The 21,328-nt window shown below is 40.7% G+C and overlaps 1 protein-coding gene across 12 annotated transcripts in view; it reads left to right on the plus strand.

The window, feature by feature from the left end:
• The window catches only part of DGKH (diacylglycerol kinase eta), a 110,182-nt gene that overhangs the window by 34,118 nt on the left and 54,736 nt on the right, over window positions 1–21,328 (plus strand). For 10 of the 12 annotated variants that reach the window (XM_025196158.1, XM_025196165.1, XM_025196166.1 and 7 more), the window contains 10 exons: window positions 2,450–2,556; window positions 3,268–3,393; window positions 5,945–6,047; window positions 7,714–7,876; window positions 10,069–10,177; window positions 10,645–10,784; window positions 12,124–12,211; window positions 16,864–16,949; window positions 18,653–18,752; window positions 20,794–21,058. In XM_025196158.1, the coding sequence (XP_025051943.1) occupies window positions 2,450–2,556; window positions 3,268–3,393; window positions 5,945–6,047; window positions 7,714–7,876; window positions 10,069–10,177; window positions 10,645–10,784; window positions 12,124–12,211; window positions 16,864–16,949; window positions 18,653–18,752; window positions 20,794–21,058 (1,287 nt within the window). The remainder of the gene's footprint in view (window positions 1–2,449; window positions 2,557–3,267; window positions 3,394–5,944; window positions 6,048–7,713; window positions 7,877–10,068; window positions 10,178–10,644; window positions 10,785–12,123; window positions 12,212–16,863; window positions 16,950–18,652; window positions 18,753–20,793; window positions 21,059–21,328) is intronic. The other 2 variants (XM_025196164.1, XM_025196169.1) reach the window with 1 other exon arrangement.

Consider the following 21,328-nt stretch of genomic DNA (forward strand, 5'->3'; position numbering starts at 1 on the left):
ACCCATTAATCTCTCCGAATCGAATCAGAAGCTTCCTATTAGATTCGATTCAGAGAGATTTGATGATTCTGACATGGACATAGCTTTAAATGTGAACGCTGAGATGGTGGGGTGGATGGAGCATCCCATGGAAGTGTGGGGTGCGGGGGGGGGGTCCCCAGCGTGCTCAGCGATGGACCTGGAAGTGGACCAGAAGCACTTCTGGTCCACTTCCGGGTCTGCTGTGGAGCGCACGGGGGACCTTCTCCCCTGGCTTGGTGACTGGTGCTTCCTGGATATGTGGGGGCACCTGGGATCCCCCGCAGCAGATTGCCGAGCTGGGAGGGCATGCGGGGGGGGCCCACATGCTTGGTAGTGGACCAGAAGTACTGCCAGTCCACTTCTGGGTCCACTGCCGAGCACGCGGGGGGGCCCCCATGCTCCTGTGGGACGCTCCATCCACCCCACCATCTCAGCATTCATGAGCCATGCAAGGTATGTAGAAAAAGCACATAAAGCTGTGTCTGGCCGAATTGCCAATTCTCCGAATCAGAATTGAATCTTCAGATTCAGATTCAGCTGAATCAAATCAGGACAGTGATTCGAATCAACGAATCAAATCACTGTGTTCTAAATCAGCCTGCTTTGCACACCCCTACAGCACAGCTATCCTAGTTGGTCATGGGTGAAGATGCAGTCTGCAATGTAACTTAGTTTTGAGATGTTGATGGCTTTGTAGATCATAGCTGAGCCCCTTATATAGCAATAGAAACGAATAGGAAGCTAACAGGAGGGTCAGAGCCTAATGAGGTACCCTCATAACAGCATGTCCACTGGAGGAGTGGGGGTGCTGCATTCTTCATAAACTGATTTGAATTTATTTCACTGTTGGGGGCTGCCTAGGTAAAGTTATCCTCTTCTTGGGCTACATGGGACTTTTGCACTGCCTAATTTCAGATGGATGATACTGCCGTGTAGATGTATCCACTGAGTACTGTCCTGCCTGCTCTTTTTCTGATAGCCTCATATCATGGTGTATATAAACCAGATTTTCAAAAGAGTTTAGCATGGTTTTCTCAGGGCATGAGCAAACTCAGAGGTTGTTTACTGTTCATTTTCTAAAATAAATAATATGGTAATAGGCCAATGGTTTTAAAAGCATAAATAAATGTTTGGTTCAGGGCACCTTTTATGCCAGGTCTTAACACTTTTAGTGTTGGATGAGTTATGGACCAAAGTTATCATTTTCTACCTTAAGACTTCTTTAAAAAAAGACTACTGAGCTTGCCTGCACTCTGTTGGATAGTTCTTGTACATCATTATATAATGCCAACATAATTATATAATGCACTATATGCGGAATGATTTCATACATTTCCATTAACATATAAAGACTTGACTTCAGTTGTACCCATCATTCGGATTGGTACAATACGATTTCATTATATGGTTGTGCTAATAAAGTCCAACAAAAATAATTTAGACTCGTATTTATCCACGTGCATTAGGCACACAGATCCCTTGTTAAGGTTTGTTACGAACTTCATATATAATCCAATACAGAAAGGTAGGGTCATCCTTATCTAGGTAGCCTATCAGAACTAACCTCCAATTTAATGAATAGATACCATCTCTTCCCAATTCTCTGCTTACTCAAAGTTTGAGGAAACAGGTTTAGCAGTGTTTCCCAAAGGGGTCCCATGGCCAAAGAAGAGAAGAGAGCTCTAGAAGAAAGCCCTTTCTGTCTGAGCATCACATCTTGCCTGAGTAAGATGGTGTCCCAGGTGGGCAGGACCCAAAGCATTTGTTTGTTTTTATTGATCAAAACAATACCTAGAATTTTACCTGGAAATTGATACTGATAAATCTCGAAGGACTGACAAAAATGTGCTTCCTTCATAAACATATATAAGTGATTGAAAGTGTGCATCCTGCAGCTGCTAGAAGTTTAAAAAATGCTCTACCAGTATAGTCTTAAACAGCATATTAGCCCGCTTTGCACACCCCTACTGTAGTCAGGGTTGTATTAAGAAGTTATTGACCTAACGGCTTATATGATGTCCTTTTTATAATGTCAGTGGGAGATGGTTAAAAAACCTTCTTTATAGAAATATATATATTTAAAGGTCAATGAGATGACTAAAATGAGTAAAATGTGTATATTAATAACTGACAAGAGCAAGGAAACTTTAAAGTTGCCATTTTGTCCTTGAATGCCTATTGATAGAGTATTTCAGGGAATACAGTACAGTGAATAACCTTTCAACCTGCATGCAGCAGTATTAAATCTCAAGACACAGTTCAGTGAGTTTGAGATGAAGTAAGAGCTTGAATTCTGCTTTTTCTGTATTTTAATTGTTTGTATTATGTACTCAGTGGCTTTACAGAGTATCTGCAAGGACTGCTATAATAAACTGTAACTGATGTAATACAGAGATTTATATAAAGTACATTTATGTCTGTCTTTTAGTGTGCAAATTTAAAGCACATAAAAGGTGTGCAGTCAGGGCAACAAATAACTGCAAGTGGACTACGTTAGCCTCCATTGGGAAGGATATCATTGAGGATGAAGATGGTGTAAGTAATATTCAGCATTACACTACTTCCCAACAGTTAATGGTTTCTTCTTTTGGGTAGGGGAGGAGGGATATGCTCAGTCTGGAAAAGCTGTTGTGATTCTTTAAAGCTAAAGGCTGTTTAGTCACTGTGTTATAAAAGCTTAGCATAGTATCTGTAGCAAGAGAAATACTGCTCCGTTAGGAGACATGTTTAGCATCTGTGTACTCCTATAGATAGCTTGGGGGGATACTCAGGCCTTGAGACTGGCTCAGGGAATCTCTATCCCTCTTGTACCAAACTCTGTCATTTTCATTGGGAAGCTGTTATCGCCTCCTGCTTTGCTTTCTTGTAACTGACAACAGATCCCTCAATGCCTATTTGCAACTTATTGATCTACATATAACAGATTTATTGATATGTGTAAGTATTAACATTAGAAAATGAAAAAGCAAAACTTTTCAAAGTCTCATCCAGATAGAAGTATTAATATTATAGACACAGCTGTGCCTGCACTATTGGCATGGATTCATTATCCAGAAGGTTAGCATTAGAATTGGGGTGGGGGAAAAAAGACAATTTCATAGTTGTTTCTTAACTTTTGTCCAGAAAAATACATACCAAGATGTAGCAGAAAGAGTAAAGGGTTCAAAACTAGATTAGGGACCACTTTATAGTTTAATGATAGTTTTCATGTCATAAATATTTAACTTTATAACTATTTCTTTGCAGATAGCTATGCCTCACCAGTGGTTAGAGGGTAATTTACCTGTTAGTGCCAAATGTGCAGTCTGTGACAAGACCTGTGGCAGTGTTTTACGCCTACAAGATTGGAAGTGCCTTTGGTGTAAAGCTATGGTAGGTGCAGTTTGGCTTGTATAAATGTCTCAGACGGCAAGGCTGTTATTTATCTGTTACTCTGATTCATTTCACTATATGAATGAAAAATAATGGAAGGGGACCTGGCTGCTCAGGCAGATCTAACATTTATAATCTGTAATGTCTATGTAGTTGGTTTTAGCTGTTCTGGATTATGCTCGCAGATGCAGGTTTTCTTTAGTCATCAGTGGACATGTCTATACATGCAATTAATGTGACTGAATAAACTCCAGTACAATTTGAGCTAGAGTAAATTAATCCTGATGCCATTGTTTACATGTGCATTTAAGCCAGGGGCAGGCAATTATATCAGGTGGAGGGCCGCTTAATGAGGTTTGGTGAGCTTTTGAGGGCTGCATGGGTAGCCCTGCCCCTTGACAGTTGCCTCGCCCCTTCCCCCATCCCCTAGTTGTCATCTTGGGATTGGAAGGCCCGCCCCTAACCTTTGCCACTGACCTTTACATGAGAAATATTGATTAAGAACCCCTGACCTTTGCCATCAGAGGTCCCTCCCCTTGTCCCCCAGAAATACTCCCTTTGGGAGGGAAGGTTGCCATCTTAGAACCAAAAACACTGAACAAATCATATGCTAAAAGTCAAACAGCTACTATAACATATTTTAATTTTATGACAAAATTTTTTTTGTCATGATTTGTGTTTGCGTGGTGTATAGGGAGGTTATTGCATAATAACTCAAAAATAAATTCTTAGTCTTGTATGTTGTGTGGGGTGTATGTGGGAGGGTGGGTGTGTATGCTAGCGGGGTTTGTGGTTTCACCATGTGTGTGGGGGGCATAGGATATGTTGGGGGAGTATATATGTTGGGGGGTTGGGGGTAGGGTGTGGGTGTGTGGCGTTTGTGGGATGTGAGGGTGTGGGGAGGTCCCACATAATCCCCCCATGATGCAGTGGCAGCAGGTGGGAGTACTTGTGCCCAGCTGCGTGCAGCTCCAGCCAGTGCTGCACATCGTGGTGAGTGCAGCCCAGCCGGCCTGCCTCTATCACCGGTGTTCTTTGCCACACACACGCAGCCCCCGCACTCGCGTGCCACCGGGGGGAAGCTTCACGTCCTGGAGCTGGTAGAGCCATGGCTCCCTTCACTTCTGCTGGAGTCCTGCGATGTGCAGCACTGGCCAGAGCTGTGCCCTGTCAGACACAAGTACCCTGAGCATCCCCGCCTGCTGCTGCTGTGCCATGGGGGGAATGTGAGGGGTCCCCACACCTCCCAAATCCTCCCTCACACCCACACCTTGCCCACCCCTGAGCTCTGCACTACTGCCACCCCCCTGAGCGCAGGCTCCATACCGCCCCAGCCTGACTGTCCATGCTCCTGCCCAACTACAGCTCTCACCCCTGGCCCCCACTGCTTCCCTACCTGCTTCCCAGAGCGAGCAGGGCACTGGGGAAGCAGAGGATGTCTCCTGGTGGCTGCAGCAGTGGCAGCACCAGCCCCACCCAGAAACTGTGCTGGCAGGGCCAGGCTGGGCCCTTTCGCCCATAAGGGTGGGAACGAGGCCAATAGGGTATGTTGGCAGGGTGTGTATACATGGATTCCTCGCTCCCACCTTTGTGGGCGGAAGGGCTGAGTGGGGGTACAGTTAGTTGGTGGGTGCTGCGGGCTGGATGAAAGTGTCTGGTGGGCCAGATCTGAACCATGGGCCGTATTTTGCCCACCCCTGGTTTAAGCGTAGTAATTTACTCCACTGTTGGATTGTACCTGTGTCTGATGGGACTATTTTACGGTCCTGTAAATTAGTCTACACCTTCCTAATTTCTATGCACATGTAGATGGTGATTCTTTTCTGCACAGTAAATTAGTCTACTGTGCAGTGAAGTGCACGTGTAGATGCACCCATTGACTCTATTTCTGCCTTTTTAATAGCTTCCTAATAGAGCCCCTAATCCAAAACTACTTGAATTCAATAGGAATCTTTTTGTATTGTCTCTAGTAGCTGTTTAGGATCAGACTCTTAGTGTTCAGTGCTGTCTTTGAGCCCCTTTATGTTCTAACCAAACTTTTGTGCTTAATTTTTTTTCTTGGGATATCATGTACCTAGTTATAATTAGTATAAATCTGTATAATTTTCCTTTCCTAGTCTTTACTTCTCTTAGGCTAAAACAATTATATTTGTATTTGTATGGATCTATTACTCTCTTTCTTACCTCCATATGTTATAGATTTAAATTAACTGTCATTATCTTGTTGCTTGTCCTTTTACCATGTAATTGCAGTACTTCTTTTGAGGCTTTTATCTTTTGCTAGTCACCACCCTTTTGTCATTTGAAGCCTGGCTTAGGCTTTAGAAATAGTAAATCTGCAGAATTTTAAGCATCATAGTTCATTAATATTTTGCTAAAAAACTGATAATTAAACAGTATACAGGTTAGTGTGTATAACAGCATTCCAAGTTTCTTGCACATTACTTTTTCTTTATAGGTTACCTAGCTGCTGTATCAGTATCATCCTAATCAGATGATATATTGAAGAAATAATTATTTATTTGATACCTCTTTTTTAATTTTTTTAAAGGTTCACACTGCCTGTAGAGATCTTTATCCTCGTAAGTGTCCGCTTGGCCAATGTAAAGTATCCATCATACCTCCCACAGCTCTAAACAGCATAGACTCTGATGGTACGTAGCATTATGAGATTGTCAATGGTGACTCTACAATTATGGTATCATTGCGATTTCTATCTGAAGCAAAGATAAAATTCTTTTATTATACAGGTAAATTTAGTACAAAGGGCTTCAGAGGACAATAGAATTCCCTTCCTCCCCTCCCTTTTCCTCCCCTCCCCTCAAATAAATTTAAGAGCTTCCCTTTTGAATCTTTTCCCTTTTTTTCCTCTTATATTTTCCACCAATAAACAATTGGGGTTCTTTGCAAACTTCACCAGCATGCATTCTGATTATGCATGGGTCACTTTCATTATATACCAAGTGATTTCTCTAGTTCTAAATGAATGCTTTGTCTTATATAAAGACTAACTAACTAAATTACTCTGTTCTCTCCAAGTTGTGTTTTCTTGAGAAACACTAACAATTAACCACTAGACGTTACTGAAAATTGAAAGGTGTTTGCTTGTGGTTCAGGATGGAGATGAGTGACTGTTGGTCTTGGAAAGGATCTAGGTGAGCAAGGGAAAAGAAAACGTTGAATGAAGAGTAGCTGGAGTATTGAGAACTTAATTGCTTATTCTTTTGTTTTTTGTAATTTGTGTTGGTGGTATGTGAGCCCAACAATGTTAACTCAAAAGTTAGCAATATTTATTATCTGGAATTTATATAAATGACTGTATTCTACCGATGTTCACTTATTGTATGGACTCATTGTTTAATATAGTCATCTGGAGCTTGTATTGCTTGTATTTATTATTCAGACTAAGAAGGGTTGATTTAATTATAAATGGAATTTTATTGCTTACCAGTAAAAACAAAACAACACAAAAAAACCCTTTCTTTAAATTATGCATTAAGATAGAGTGGAATTGTATTAAAGTTTTTATTCTCATGATGTCAATTTTTCATTCAATAGAACTTTCAAGCTTTTTAGCTTTCTAATTGCTTTTAGACCATTAAAAGGACAGAATTACTTTATTTATGCCTGAAACTTATTTCAAAACCTTAAGCCTGATTTTAAATGATGCTGAGTATCCACAACTTTCATTGAGGTTTCAACGAGAGTGGCATTTTGAAAAATCAGTGTCCACTAGTACTGCTCATTTTAAAGTAGACTCACTTCAGTAGACTTTGAATTAGAAAGATGTGTTGTGTTATCTTTCTATTACAAACGATTGAGTTATTTCAGTTTGAAATAGTTCTCATGCAGTCTTAGCTGGGAGCTATTTAAGAATGTGATATCATTTATATATATGGAGGGTTTTTGATTTGCTAGGAATTCCAACTAAGTACAGTGGGATACAATGTAATAGAATTAAAAGGAAAAAGCCAAAAAAGATTTTAGTTACAGCTGAAAATATCATGTTGTGGTAATCTGTGATGAAAAACGTTGAAACTTTAAAACAACCTTTTTGTCATGGAAAATAATAAGGCTATTGTCTTCAACATTTTGCTAAATTTAGTTATTGAGAATACTGGAGAAAGAAGGTAGAGTAGGTAGAATAAAATATTCTTCTTCTTGCTAAATCTAATTTAAGTGCAGGTCATGTATTATTCATGGTAAAATGAATTCCATTCGTTTTTTCATTCTTTTCCCTCTTTTGTTCCGACAAATTCTTTTTGTGGTGTTCATGTTAGAAAGTTTTACATATTTCCTTCTTTCTAATTATGTTTACAGGTTTTTGGAAAGCTACCTGCCCACCATCCTGTGCCAGCCCTCTCTTAGTTTTTGTTAACTCAAAGAGTGGAGATAATCAGGGAGTAAAATTTCTTCGTCGATTCAAACAGTCACTAAATCCAGCTCAGGTGTTTGATTTAATGAATGGAGGACCTCATTTAGGGTAATGAATTGGGCAGTCTTTTCAGTATAGTATGGTACTGTGTTGTCCCCTATTTATTGTTTTTTATACAATTTTCCGATATGTATTTTGAACAGGCAAATAAGTGTGTGCGCGCGTATGTATGTACGTACATGTATATGTATGTACGTATGTGTATATGTATTATATATGTATGCTATAAAAATGGAATTAAACCTGAAGTAGTCTTCTAAATTTCAGTATCTATTCTGGGGGTTTATTGAACTGATTAAATATTTTTTAAAAACCCATATTATTCAGATTTTTCAGTAGCTCTATGCTGTTTAAGTTGAATAAAGCAGTTACACACGTGTAAGTGCCTTTTTATACTTAATGTGTAGTTGTAAAAACATTTTTTCTTTCCCTTTCAACATATTTTATAACAGAGAAGCCAAATATGGCTGATATCCTTCTGAATTTCTATACATAAAGACGTATCGAAATATAAAAATATTCTATAATATGGTTGGTCAGTATAGTAATACACATGTATTATACGTGTACATGTTGCATATTAAATTAATACGTTTACATATAAATCCACATTTTTTTATACAAATATATTCATTAATACATAATTTGTTTTTGGCTTTGTTTTTCTAACACTTATGCAAATAGAGAGATTTATTTGATGTCACTGAAACAAACAAAACATTTAATTAGCAGGCAATATCAGAGTGGCATGGAGTTAATAACAAAAATTCTGTGTTAAGGATTTAGTAATTATGAAAGCACTGAATGTAGTTTCAATTATGGCAGCCACCATTCCACTTGCCATATCTACCAATCAAGCTAACCCTTGCCTTGTAATATCCATGATATTTTAGTCCATGGTCTATCCTGATCAGAGATGTGCCAGTTTCTGGAAATTGCTCAGATTACAACTCATTTGCATTTGAAACCTAAACCATATCTTGAATTTAGGTCTCTACTGGTAAAAATGTAAAATGTACTAACCAATCACATTATTTGTTCTATCATTTTTAGAGTAGTTCCCAAAAATTCTAAAGGAATTTCAAGATATTATCAAATTATGTTAATGTATTTAGATCTCTATTTGTATAGAGGCATCACAGCAGTCCCAAAGACTATTTCAACAGCAGCATTCATGGATTCCAAAATTGTATGTTATAGTACACATGGAGAGGGAAGGAAAAATTGTGTAACTGTGCATTAACTGTGCATATATGTATAGTTTTTTATTTTAAAAAACATGCTTAGTATGACATGCCATCTCATTTTCCTTTCCTCTTAGTCTTGCCTCTCTGTTTGTACTCTCTCCTTTATCTTTCTTTTCTTTGTTACTGATGAGGGTACTTAATTGTGTACCTAGCCAGGACTCTGAGGACAGAAGAAAGAACTGGGGGTAGTGGAAGCCAGTAGCATACCTAAGAGGGCAACTGGGGCATCAGGTCTGAGTGCAGAATTGGTGTGGGGAGAGGGAAATTGGCATGCAAAAATAGTAGCCACTACTCTGCTTACCTGGCTGCCACTGCTAACCTGGCTGCTGTTGTCAGCAACACAGCCACTGATGCTTCCTTGTGCACTGTTACCCATGGTGCAGAAGTGCTCAGATACACATTGGGTAGAAACAAGACTACTTTTGAGGGCCCATTATAAAATATTTTGTTTGTCTTACGCTCCCATGATGAGCATGTGTGCAGGGTATATCTCAACTTTTTTTCAATATAAAAAAGTCACATGTTGGCAAAGGATGGGATTTCCCATACTTCCTGGAGTCATTACTTAAATTTTTCCTTGTGAAAACCTCATAGTAACAATGGTGCCTCAAACTTTTGATATGGATAAGATTTATTACAGCAGTTGGGTGCTCATAATTCATAGATTCATAGATGTTAGGGTCAGAAGGGACCTCAGTAGAAACCAGCATCTTAACAAGTGCCAATTAAAAAAAATCTTGAAAACATGATATATTAAAGGAAAATTTTCTGGGTAAAATGCTGTACATTGGTTACCAGAAATAGCAGAAGCAGTAGAATATTTGTAACAAGCTTCATATTGGTTATGTTTAATGTAGTAGTATAGTGCTTAACTACATACTTTGATTCTAATTGTTTATAACAGTAAGTCCCAATAAACAAGGAATTTTTCATTGGAATTCCTTCAGTGATTAGGAGCTCTAATCAGTTGCATTTTCCATATATACTTTACAGTTTAAGGCTGTTTCAGAAGTTTGACAACTTCCGGATCCTCGTATGCGGTGGAGATGGAAGCGTTGGTTGGGTTTTGTCGGAAATTGATAAACTCAGCTTGCACAAACAGGTAAGTGTGTGCATTTATTTTTGTCTGGGTTCTTTTGTCCTTCCATAAAATAGTAGATATAGGGCCAAATCCAGTAATCCTTACTGTGAGAGATGCCAGTATGTTGAATCTCCATATGTGAATCTAAAGTTACTTGCTGTTGAATTTGCTAATGCCAATGGTATATAGTTTTAATTTACGTTTACAATAGATTGTGTACCTGCCAGTTTGACAGAACTTTCCCACATTTATGGCTGGAGTCATTCATTTATGAATGACTTGCAGAAACATAACCCTTACTCAGAACTCCCGTTGAAAATGGTGGAAAATTTGGGTTGAAGAGGAGTTGCAGGATTTGACGTATAAGCTTTAGTTAGTAATCAACTCAGTAATTAACATATTGTGCTTGAAATTGTAAACATGTGTCTTGGTTCATGTTTTTACTTTTTTATGTTCAATAAATGATTTGCTATGTTGCTGTATTTCAGTGTCAGTTGGGAGTGTTACCTCTTGGTACTGGAAATGACCTTGCCCGGGTCCTTGGTTGGGGAGGGTCATGTGATGATGACACACAGCTTCCTCAAATTTTGGAGAAGTTGGAACGTGCCAGCACTAAAATGCTAGACAGGTAAGTAATACCAATAGTGTTAATGTGTTTTTAACCAATTAAAAGGCAGTTTGACTGGTGGGATCATTTATCAGTTTTGGTAGAAAAAGTTCTTAGCTTAAAAGTAGTTTTTCTCCTATGTTGTTTTGCACAGGAATTGCATGCCAGTGCTTTTGTTCACATAGCAAAGAGCCCCCGCAAGGTTCAGAGAAACTAGCTGTCTTGTTAATCTGGACACTTAATCCTTTTTTGTTGGGTTATACTTAAAGTTGTGCATGTACCTCCTGCCAAATTACATATTGTTCTTGTTTCTAGCTCTTAGACCCATTAAGGCAGTGACCCTGGCATAGGCAATGCATAGGAGAGGCATGGGGGGACATGTGCTCCCCCTGAGATTGGCAGCCACTGCTGCTGGCGGTGGCTTCTGTGGGCAGTCGCTGCTTGCCACCACCCTCCCTCCCCCTGCCGCCACCACCGGCTTCTGTGGGTGGTTGCTGCTCACCATCCTGCTCCTGCCACTGCTGGCTTCTGCGGGCAGTCACTGTTTGCCACCCTGATGCTTCTGATACTGCCGCCCACAAACCGTGGCTCCCCAGTCTCAGGAGGCACCAGCTGCCCAACTTTTGGCCACATTAAGGCAGTGGCCAGCATCCTTTTATAAGCTGTAGGCCAGAACAACCTAGCTGTGGTCCAGTGTGGATTGGGTGGCTTTGGTGGTTCATCAGTAGCATGGGGCTTTCCCCATGCCTATGCTGGGGCAGGCAGATGGGAGCTGCACCCATGTCACTGCTGCTTCTCCCTAGCTTTGGCATGGCCACAGCTTCCAGCTGGTAGCAGAGACTGCTCTGGGACCAGGTGTCTACAAACTGTCTGTGATGCCTTTGCTTTTCCCTGTTCCCCCTCTGCTTCCACCCTCCTGCCTCCCCCTCTCCCCGCCCTACCGCCCAGCTGTGGCACATGCACAACTGGAAGTTGCTTGACCTCATTGCAGCTCCCTACCAGCTCAAAGGTGTGTCCATGCCACAGCAGGGTAGGGAGGCAGGGGGGAGGAAGTGGCAGCAGTGTGAACTCAGTTTACAGACGCCTGGTTCTGGTGCAGCTCCCTGCGGACTGTATGCTGCAAAGCCCCTCACTGATGACATGGCGCCAGAACCACCTGGCCTGTGTCAGACCAGAGCTGGGAGAGTCAGAAGTAGCAGCAATGTGAGCATAGCTGGAGGCTAAAATCCTCTGAAAGACCCATTTTCATATATGTTTTCTTTTTGTGACACCTTTTTTTGACAGCTAGAAAAGACTTCTGTGATTTATCACAAACCTGAGATTTAGAACTTTTAAAAGCTGCTGTTTCTGTCTCCTGCAGGTGGAGTATTATGTCATATGAACTAAAATTACCTTCAAAGCCTTCTATTCTTCCAGTTACTCCAGAAGAGGAATCTGAGGAATGTCAGGTGAGGGATTTTTTTTGCATATTAGGTAACTTTTATCTTGGTTGAATACCTACAATGAAAAGATAATTAATATGGCTGTAAGAGGAATGGTTGCAGGAGACAAGAAGTGTGCTCAGCTGAATAGTAAGTCAGTTCATGCCATATGTGATTGGAATTTCTAGTTCAAGATTAAAAGCCTTCCAGTTATTTTGGCTAAAATGGATGAACAATCTTGTAGGACTACAATTAAGAAAGAGCTGTTTTCAAGAATGAAAATTGTTTTCTTATGAGTTCAAACTATTTACTGAATCACAATGAATTTGGAGAAAAATAAAAAGGAAGGGTATTGATGGGAGAAATGTCTTTTGCCCCATCCTCCTCAAAAAACAGCCTGGTTCTGATGAAAGTGCCTGCAATTTTTTTCTTTATCCCCTTTCTGTCCTTTTAAAAAAGTCCATATCATTGTTGGGCTAGCGGAATAACTTTAGCACAGCTTCTGAACAAGCTGCCTACACTGCAGGCATTTCTGGCCTCTCCGCTGATCAAGTTAATTGCCAGAAAAGTGCAGTTATGATGGGAAATGAAGTGTCATATTTGGCAAATGTTCATGCAGTTGTCCATCTTAGCTTGAGAATAAATCAGAAGCAGAAACTCATTAGCAGGTTTGTGATTAATGTAATGGCTTGGGCCAGTGATTCTCAACGAGGGTGTTCTGAGATCCTTTAAAGGGTGGCACAGGGTGCCACATAATGTTAGCACAGTTAAATGTAGAAATATGATTGATATCATAAACCAAGAGATTTCAAAAAGGAATCCATAGTGTTAAAAACCTTCTGCCCTTTTGTTCTCTTTTGAGTTCTTTGCAACAAAAGAATTGCTTTATTATTTTTCCATAGTAAAAAATGAGTAAAAATAAAGCCTGACATTTTCTGACGGATGCTTTGGAAAGTGAGTCTCTCTAGAGGGCCCTCAAGTCTAAAAAGTTTGAAAACCACTGGTTTAGGCGATGCTAAATCTCTGAGTGGTCAGAAAGTGATGAATTCTGGTGGATTTTTGGATGCAGGGTTCTACAGACTGAGGTACCAGAGATCTACTGTCTTTTTTTTTTTTGCATGCAGCTCTGTTCCCAGTGTGTGGGTGCCAGGAGTTTATGGCAGAGACTGTCACATAACTTCATAAGACTGTCAGTATCTTCATATTTTAGAGTAAAAAAAATGGAGGAAATATACAATTAGATCCAGATAGCTCTTCTGTAATACGCTATGTTTAGTTTAAGTAAAAAGAAAATAGTTTTATTTGAGAGTGGTTACTATAGGTCATTTTACTATCATCTATGAATTATAAAGGATTATTTTGTTAGGTATCGTGTGTTTTTCTCTGTATCCATCTTAACTGTTTCTGCAGCATTTATATTGTTTTTTAGTGAGTTTACAGTATTTCAGGGGGAAAAATCTGATCAGATGTGTTGTATCAAATTGCAGCACTGATTAGAAAAAGTTGGAAACTGACTCTTTCATTCTTATAATAGCTTCGGTCTCAGCGGACCATGGTGTAGCTCAAATATCAGGGTATTTGCTTTTCTAAGCTAGACTTTATGTTCATCTTAGAGCTCTAGGCTAGGGACAGACGTTGCACATCAGCTGGTTTAAGTGATCAGAAACTAATTTAAACCTGTAACAGAATAGAACCTCAGTGCACATAAACCAGTTTCAAAATGGACCAAGCTGGTTTAAGATAAATCTGGTTGAATGTAGTATCAGACTTAGTTGACTTGGGTCAAACTCGTTTATGGTACTTGTGTCCCAGAACCCTTCCTGGTTTAAGTTAAATCAGAGTCCCCCAGCATCCCAGCATGCTTCTTAGCCCTGGGCTGGGCTAGGCTGGGCTGTCTGCTCCAGAGAGCAGGGTTGGCTCTGCCCTTTTCCCTAGCCAGAGCTCCGGCTGGCTGAGAAGGAGGTGGAGACTGTAGGCAAAGCAATGTCTGCCCTGCCTCCCCTCCCCCCCCCAGCTGCTCAAGCAGGGATCCTCCATCTCCCACAGCATGGACTCCAGTGGTGCAGACCCCAGCCAGCATCTGGTCATGGTCACACCACCCTCATGTTAGCTAATGCTGAGAGGTGTCTATGTGTGTGTCTCCAATTTCACTGGAATAAAGGCAGACAGAACAGTGTTCACTTAGGGCTTTCTGGAGCTAATCAACAGGTCAGCTGGTAATGTCTCTCCATTCTTCCTTAAAAATGCTTTGCAAAAAGCTGTTTAAGAAGAGCTTGAATGCATGAGAGGGAGGCTTTGGTTTCTTGATTAGCTGTTAAGCTTTGTGTTCTGATAAGCTCCTTGCTGACTGCTGGCTTGCTGTCAGTATTCAAGAGGGGACAGGGAGAGGTGTGAGAAATGACCTGGTTTGCAATGAATGCAGTCTGTCAGTTTGCTGCAGACAGTATGAAGAAGCAGGAAGAGGAAGATTGAAAAGCTTAGTATCATCAACAGATGCATGTATTCCACACAAGCATTTCTCCCTCCCCTCACCCTGCCCTTTGACTCAGTGTGTTGGCTGGGGTCTGGCAACACTTTCCACCCCTTGAGCAGTAAGTGGGGGTGGGAAGGGGGGCTAAAGCCTAGCAAGGGCTGCTTCTCCCTCCCTCTCCCTCTCCAGGCACACCCCAGCTGGGGACTCTGCAGGCCAGGGTGGGGTTTTAAACGCCTTCCTAATAATAATGCCCTGCTGGGGCCTGGCCACACCCCCCACCTCAGCTCAGCATTATGGAAGGGAAGGGAGGGCTTGCTCTAGCACATCCTGGCTTCTAGCCTGAGCCACTGCAGGCATGTTGCCTGCATTTCCTGAATCAAAAGTGTGTGTCTGTCCACTTGCAAATTGGTTCAATCTTTGCAGGTTAGACTAACCTGCAGAGATTGAATCAATTCAGGCTCAAGCTTTTTGAATATCTGTCCCTAGCCCTTGAGTGAATGTGGATGTATACAGGAAAAGGAGAAAGATATCTACTCCTATTCCCTATCAAGAATGAAAACACGAGTAAGTAATGAATCAGTCTTTAAAAGAACAAATAAAACGGTCCTTTTAAACTTTAGAAGCACAGACTTCTATTTAACTTCAGTCTGTAAGTTTTTAATCAGAATTTCTTTTAAAAGCTAGGATTGTTTCTGAGGTTACAAACGGTGATCTTCTTTGTGGCAGGATCAGCTGTGAAAGGATGCATTCTGGCACAGCAAATCCAATGGATGTACAGAGACAGATGTTGCTTGCAGTATTGTCCTGCAGGATCAGGTCCCTGGTGCTCCCAAGGCTTCAAGGGCTGGATCCTGTGGGACGACAGCCATGGGTGCTTGGCCCTGACCCATGGCAAGGGTTTGAAAGTGCTGAGTAGAGAAGTGGATATTTGCAAACACAGGACTTCAGGGTGCCTGACCCCAATCTGTAAGGGAATTCCTGGGAGGGAACATCTGCAAGCATGAAGTGGAGAAGTAACTTCTCCACTCTGTGCCTGCAGGCATAAGGCTTCAGGGGCCCAAGCCTGCAGATCAGCAGCCCCAGGTACCTGACCCCAACCTAGGGCATGCGTCCAGAAGGTCTTTTTTTTTTTACTATGCTTGTGTAGCTGGTATAAGGACCATACACAATTGCAAGCAAATACTAAGGGAGTAGATGGGGATGCCTCAGAGCCTATGGTCTTCCTCATTCTCTACTTGCAGATGCATACCCTGGTTCAGGCCAGGCACCTGGGGCTTTTGTCCTGCATGATTGGGCCCCTGCAGCCCCTAGAGCTATACCTGGGGAGGCCGGAGTAGGGGTTGCCTCAGCTGCTCATGCTCTCATGCCATAAGCAAATAGACATTCTCCATGAAAAGGGCATGAATCACCATGCCCAGAATTTTGGACATTTGTGGTGTGGTGGGGCATGAATATCTGTTGACTCCAGTTTTGTGCTGCCAAAAACTTTTATGGCAGCACAAGGGCAACGTCTGTTTGCAGCCCATCACAAGGTCAAGTGTGAAAACGTGTTCCGTAAGGCATCCCCGTCTACTCCCTGAGCATTTGTCTGCAATTCTGTATGGTCCTTATACCACCTGCATGAATATAGGAAAGAAGAAATCCCCATATCTGTCTGCTTGTGTTTATGTAATGGCAAAGCAGAACCTGTCTCTAATGGGTTTTTCAGGTTTAGATTTCGATAGTATTATACCAGCTTATTAACTTCACAATAAGGTATTATTCAGTATTAGAGGGGATTTCACAATATAGTCTGTAAACTGTTACTATACATAAATAAATGGCTTAGTTTCATGGTAACTTCATTTTTTGCAGGGGAAGGAGGAGGGAAATTTTCTAGATAATTATCTAGAAAATTGTTGATGTTAATGTCAGCTATCCAGGGTGACCAAAAGAAGGAAAACGAGTTGTTAATTGTATCTTTAACCCAGAAATATATTTTGCCAGTTTCCATCTAGAACAAAAGAGCATGCTAGTTCAAGGTTTTAACTGTTACTGTGACTTTTTGGATGTTAAAAATGCAGTTAAAGGCCACATATAACTGTTCTGTCCTAGGTGTAGATCTAAAACCTTGGAAAAAATCCTACTTCTCTATTAATGTAATTATTGCTTTGTTTTAAACACTAACAAAGGTTGACGTGAAGACTCATGTTTGCTTTATTTTCAGATATCTGCCTATGAGGATTCAGTAGCTGCTCATCTTGCAAAAATCCTCAATTCTGATCAACACTCAGTTGTCATATCATCTGCCAAGTGAGTCGATGGCTTTAATGTATGCAAGATAAGTCTATGTAACATCATCATATAGGGCTATAAAATAAACTCTCCTGTAAGCTTGAGTTCCCTCTGTCTGTAGCTCAGCTGCCTTGAGCTAACCCAGTCCTGATTTTATAAATTGTGAAGTGCAGTGGATAAAGTTCTATAGCTATTTGGTTTTGTGCCATTATATTGTATGGCTTCATTTTTAACAAGTCAAGTTCAGCAACATATTTAAAAAATCTTGTAAAGCAAAATAATTGTTTAAGTAAAAAGATATATCATTAGATTAAAAATAGATTAAAGTATTAAAACTCAGTGCTCCGAGTTTAAATTAAAATAATATTAATACTATGTAGAAATGATTTGGTTCCCTTAGAACATCTTTTGCTCATATGCAGTCTCTGATAAGCATGCACAGTGGCAAAATAGGAGTCTCCAGTATGGTAGCTCATTAAAATAGGAGTCAAACCATAGGATTTTTATACCAAATTTAAATGCCTCAGATCAGAAAGGTTCCTCTCCCTAGAAATCTCAAGTGCCACATAAAGCTGTAACATGTTGTGCTTCTAGCTGAGCGAAAAGGATTTTTTTAATATTTGACACTGGCCAACAGACTGATGATAGCTCCAAGATGGTATGCAGTTGTCATTACTGCTCTTAACCCTTTATAGAACAGGATAATACAATGCAATTGAAATACAATTTACCCACTTTGCATGTTAATTTTAATCTGCACCAAATCATCATAACTCCAGATTCAAAGTGTTTAGAACACCTTTTTGAGGGAACATAATTTAAAACTAAACAACATGTAGTTGTTTAGTAACAGTAGTTAATTCAAGTCCCCACAACAAATTGGTTGTACTTCTGCAGCATATACATCTGTAGCCAAATTCTGGTCTCAATTGCACTAATAAAAGCCCATTGAACCCACTGTCATTTGCACAAGTATTTCTCAGGGTACAATGTGACTCGGCAGCCAGTCATGCATTGAAAACTGTTTTGGATAGTTCTTTCCACCCACAAAGATGCTCAAGGACAGATATCATTGGGGTTTCAGACAGGTGCAAGGGTTCTTAAACAAGTGGTGTAACTTGTTAGACTGCTATCTAAGCCAACTAAGGGGAACACAAGCTTGCTAGCAACTCTGATAAAGCCAGTGATACTGATGAATATGTGTGTATATGTTTCCAAAAAAGGAAATAAACAAAAAGGTCCTATTAATTTCAGCTCGGATAAAAGTAGGAGAGAGGGGTAGGGAAACAATGTATACAAAGATGTTGAATCAATATGGGAAAAGTGTTCTTAAGTTTAGCAGCAGATTTAACAAGCCATGGTGAGCTAAAAATATAGAATATCTACTTTTAGAAATGATTTGATAATGTCCACTTTACAACCCAAATGGTCTACATTAGTATGCATTGTGAACTAATGGTCGTAATGGTATTATTCATTTTTCTCTTTCTGCCTGTAAAGTGTTTGTTTCTAAAGCTTTTGGTATAGCAGGTTTTTATCTTATTCTTCTGAGAAATGACATATGGGAGCATGATTTAAGCTTGGTGGAATTTTAGTAAGAAAACAACACAAAGTTAATACATCCAGTAATTAATAGTAAACTTGCATCCAGTTAATTTCACTTTATTTTTATTTAATTTCACTTTTATTTTCCATCCTCCCCTCTTTTTTTTTATGCAAAGGGTATTATGTGAAACTGTAAAGGACTTTGTTGCCAAAATAGGGAAGACTTATGAAAAAGCTATGGAAAATGCAGATGAAGCTGATTCCATGACCCTTAAAGTAAGAATGAAGTTTTTTGTAACATTTTTTCCCAATTATTTGTTAGGCTTTTGTAAATGTTTTAAATGTTATAGTTCAGAGGGATCACATGTTCTTCTCCCAAAGTAATTCAGGAAGCTCTGTTCCGTTCCTCCTGAGGTGAGTGGCTACAATATGCTTTTCTTTTCAGTAGGGAGACCAGTTATTTCAGCAGAACTTTAAATTAAAGAATACCCTATTAAATTTGCCAGTAATTACATTATTTTTGCCCTGGTTGCACAAAACAAAAATAAGACAATGGGAACTTGGCAATGTTGAAAAACTTATTTATTTTTCCATTAGTTGATGACCTAGGCATAGCTTTTACACTGGAGAAAACAGATGAAGCATACAGTTGTATCCACAAAATAAATAGAAATATGCTGCTTGAGAAATTCAGACCTCTTTAAAAGGGATTATGTTAAATGCAGTGAAACAATAGGATTAGAAAATGGGAGAACCCAGCTGGAAGTAGGGGCTCCGGTTTTACATATATAGTAAACTAGGCTTCAAATGGCAGAGCCTTTTTAATAGATTCATAGATTGTAGAGTTGGAAGGGACCACAATGGATCATCGTGTCTGACCCCCTGCCCCTGGCAGGAAAGAGGACCAAGGTCAGATGACCCCAGCCAGGTGACTATCTAGCCTCTTCTTGAAGACCTCCAAGCTAGGTGATAGCACCACCTCTCTTGGAAGCCCATTCCAGATCCTGGCCACCCTTACTGTGAAAAATTTCTTCCTAATATCTAACCTAAATCCACTCTCAACTAGTTTATACCCATTATTCCTAGTCACTCCCTGGGACGCCTTAGTAAACAGCGCTTCCCCTATTCCCCATTGACCTCCTCTAATAAATTTATAGGCGGCCACAAGATCTCCCCTCAGCCGTCTCTTGTGTGAAGAGACTGAAGAGATTCAGCTCTCTCAACCTCCCCCCCGTAGGGTCTATCACGAAGGCCACTAATCATGCGAGTGACCCTCCTCTGGACCCTCTCGAGATTCCCCGCGTGCCTCTTGAAGTGTGGCGCCCAAAACTGGACACAGTACTCCAACTGCAGCCTGACCGGTGCCACATAGAGGGGGAGCATCACCTCCTTTGATCTATTAGTCATGCACCTGCTAATGCATGACAAGGTGCAATTGGCCTTGTTGCTGGCCTTGTTACACTGCCGGCTCATGTTCATCTTGGAGTCAGTTATAACTCCCAAGATCCCTCTCTGCCTCTGAGCTGCTGAGAAGGACACTCCCCAACCTATAGGTGTGCTGGGGGTTCCTCCTTCCCATGTGGAGTACCTTACATTTATCTTTATTAAATTGCATCCCATTTCTCTCTGCCCATTGATCCAACCTGTCCAGGTTGGCCTGAATCTGCTCCCTGCCCTCCGGTGTACTAACTTTGTCCCATAACTTGGTATCATCAGCGAACTTGGAGAGGGTGCTCTCCACGCCCTCGTCCAAATCGCTGATGAAGATATTAAATAATATCAGTCCGAGGACCGAACCCTGTGGGACCCCACCTTGTCCTAGTGGAAAAGGGGAGGGGGAAAAGAAATTTTAAAATTCTTGTTTCAAAGAAAAAGGTACACAAGGATTTAAAAGAACACTTAGTCTGTTGACCTCAGTACTGTACTGAAGTTACTTTGTGGTATACTCCATTATATTATTGACTGATACATCAAAAACAATCATCTTTTTTTTCCAGTGGAACTATGGTCTCAATTGTATAGATGGGCTTTTTAAGTGTTCAGGAATGACCTAGTTCTGTTCCCCTTGACTTCCATGGAGGCAGCCACACCTGTGCCGAGCACTTTAAAAAATCCCACTTGTGATCTTTAAATGCAAGTTTGTATGGCAATTATATTGTCCAACAAATAGTTAATTAGATGTAGTTCAATGCTAGGCTTTAAGATCCAGCACCAGAATCTTGTAGTTGACTTTGGTAAATATAGTCTCCTCAATGATTTTTTTTTTTAACTCATTCCTCTGTGTGTGTGTGTGTGTGTGCGTGTGTAACTTTGCCAGTGTTCAGAATTAAATGAGAAGCTAGACCTGTTGCTCCAGGCTCTTCACACTGAATCCCAGGCCACTCCCATGCTGCCACGTATCACTCCCCCCATTGTGGAAGAAGAAGTGGAAGAGTATTCAAGTGAAGAATCCTTATCTGAAAGCAAGGAGAGTGAAGGAAAGTCTTCTACCCAGAAAATCTTCAAACCAAGAGAACAGTTAATGCTGCGGGCAAACAGCTTAAAGAAGGCTGTAAGGCAGATCATTGAACAGGCAGAAAAAGGTGCGTCAGCAAGGCTTTGCTTGTTAATCACATGGGGAATCTTTTTTTGCCCTAGCATAAAATTCCATTGTGAAAACTGGATTTCCATATTTTCACACAAGTTGAATAGATAGATTATTACACGAACAGACAGATTTAGAAATGTTGTTTTGGGGTTGGGGTGGAGGCAGAGGTGGGGTGGTCACTGTAGGTCCCAGAGCACTTTGGCCATCCAGGCCTTGTGTCACAGCACAGCGCTCTGACCCCTCCATGCCTCAGCCGCTTTCCCTA

The sequence above is a fragment of the Alligator sinensis genome, unplaced genomic scaffold (assembly GCF_000455745.1).
Source record: "Alligator sinensis unplaced genomic scaffold, ASM45574v1 scaffold59_1, whole genome shotgun sequence".
Classification (NCBI taxonomy): domain Eukaryota; kingdom Metazoa; phylum Chordata; order Crocodylia; family Alligatoridae; genus Alligator; species Alligator sinensis.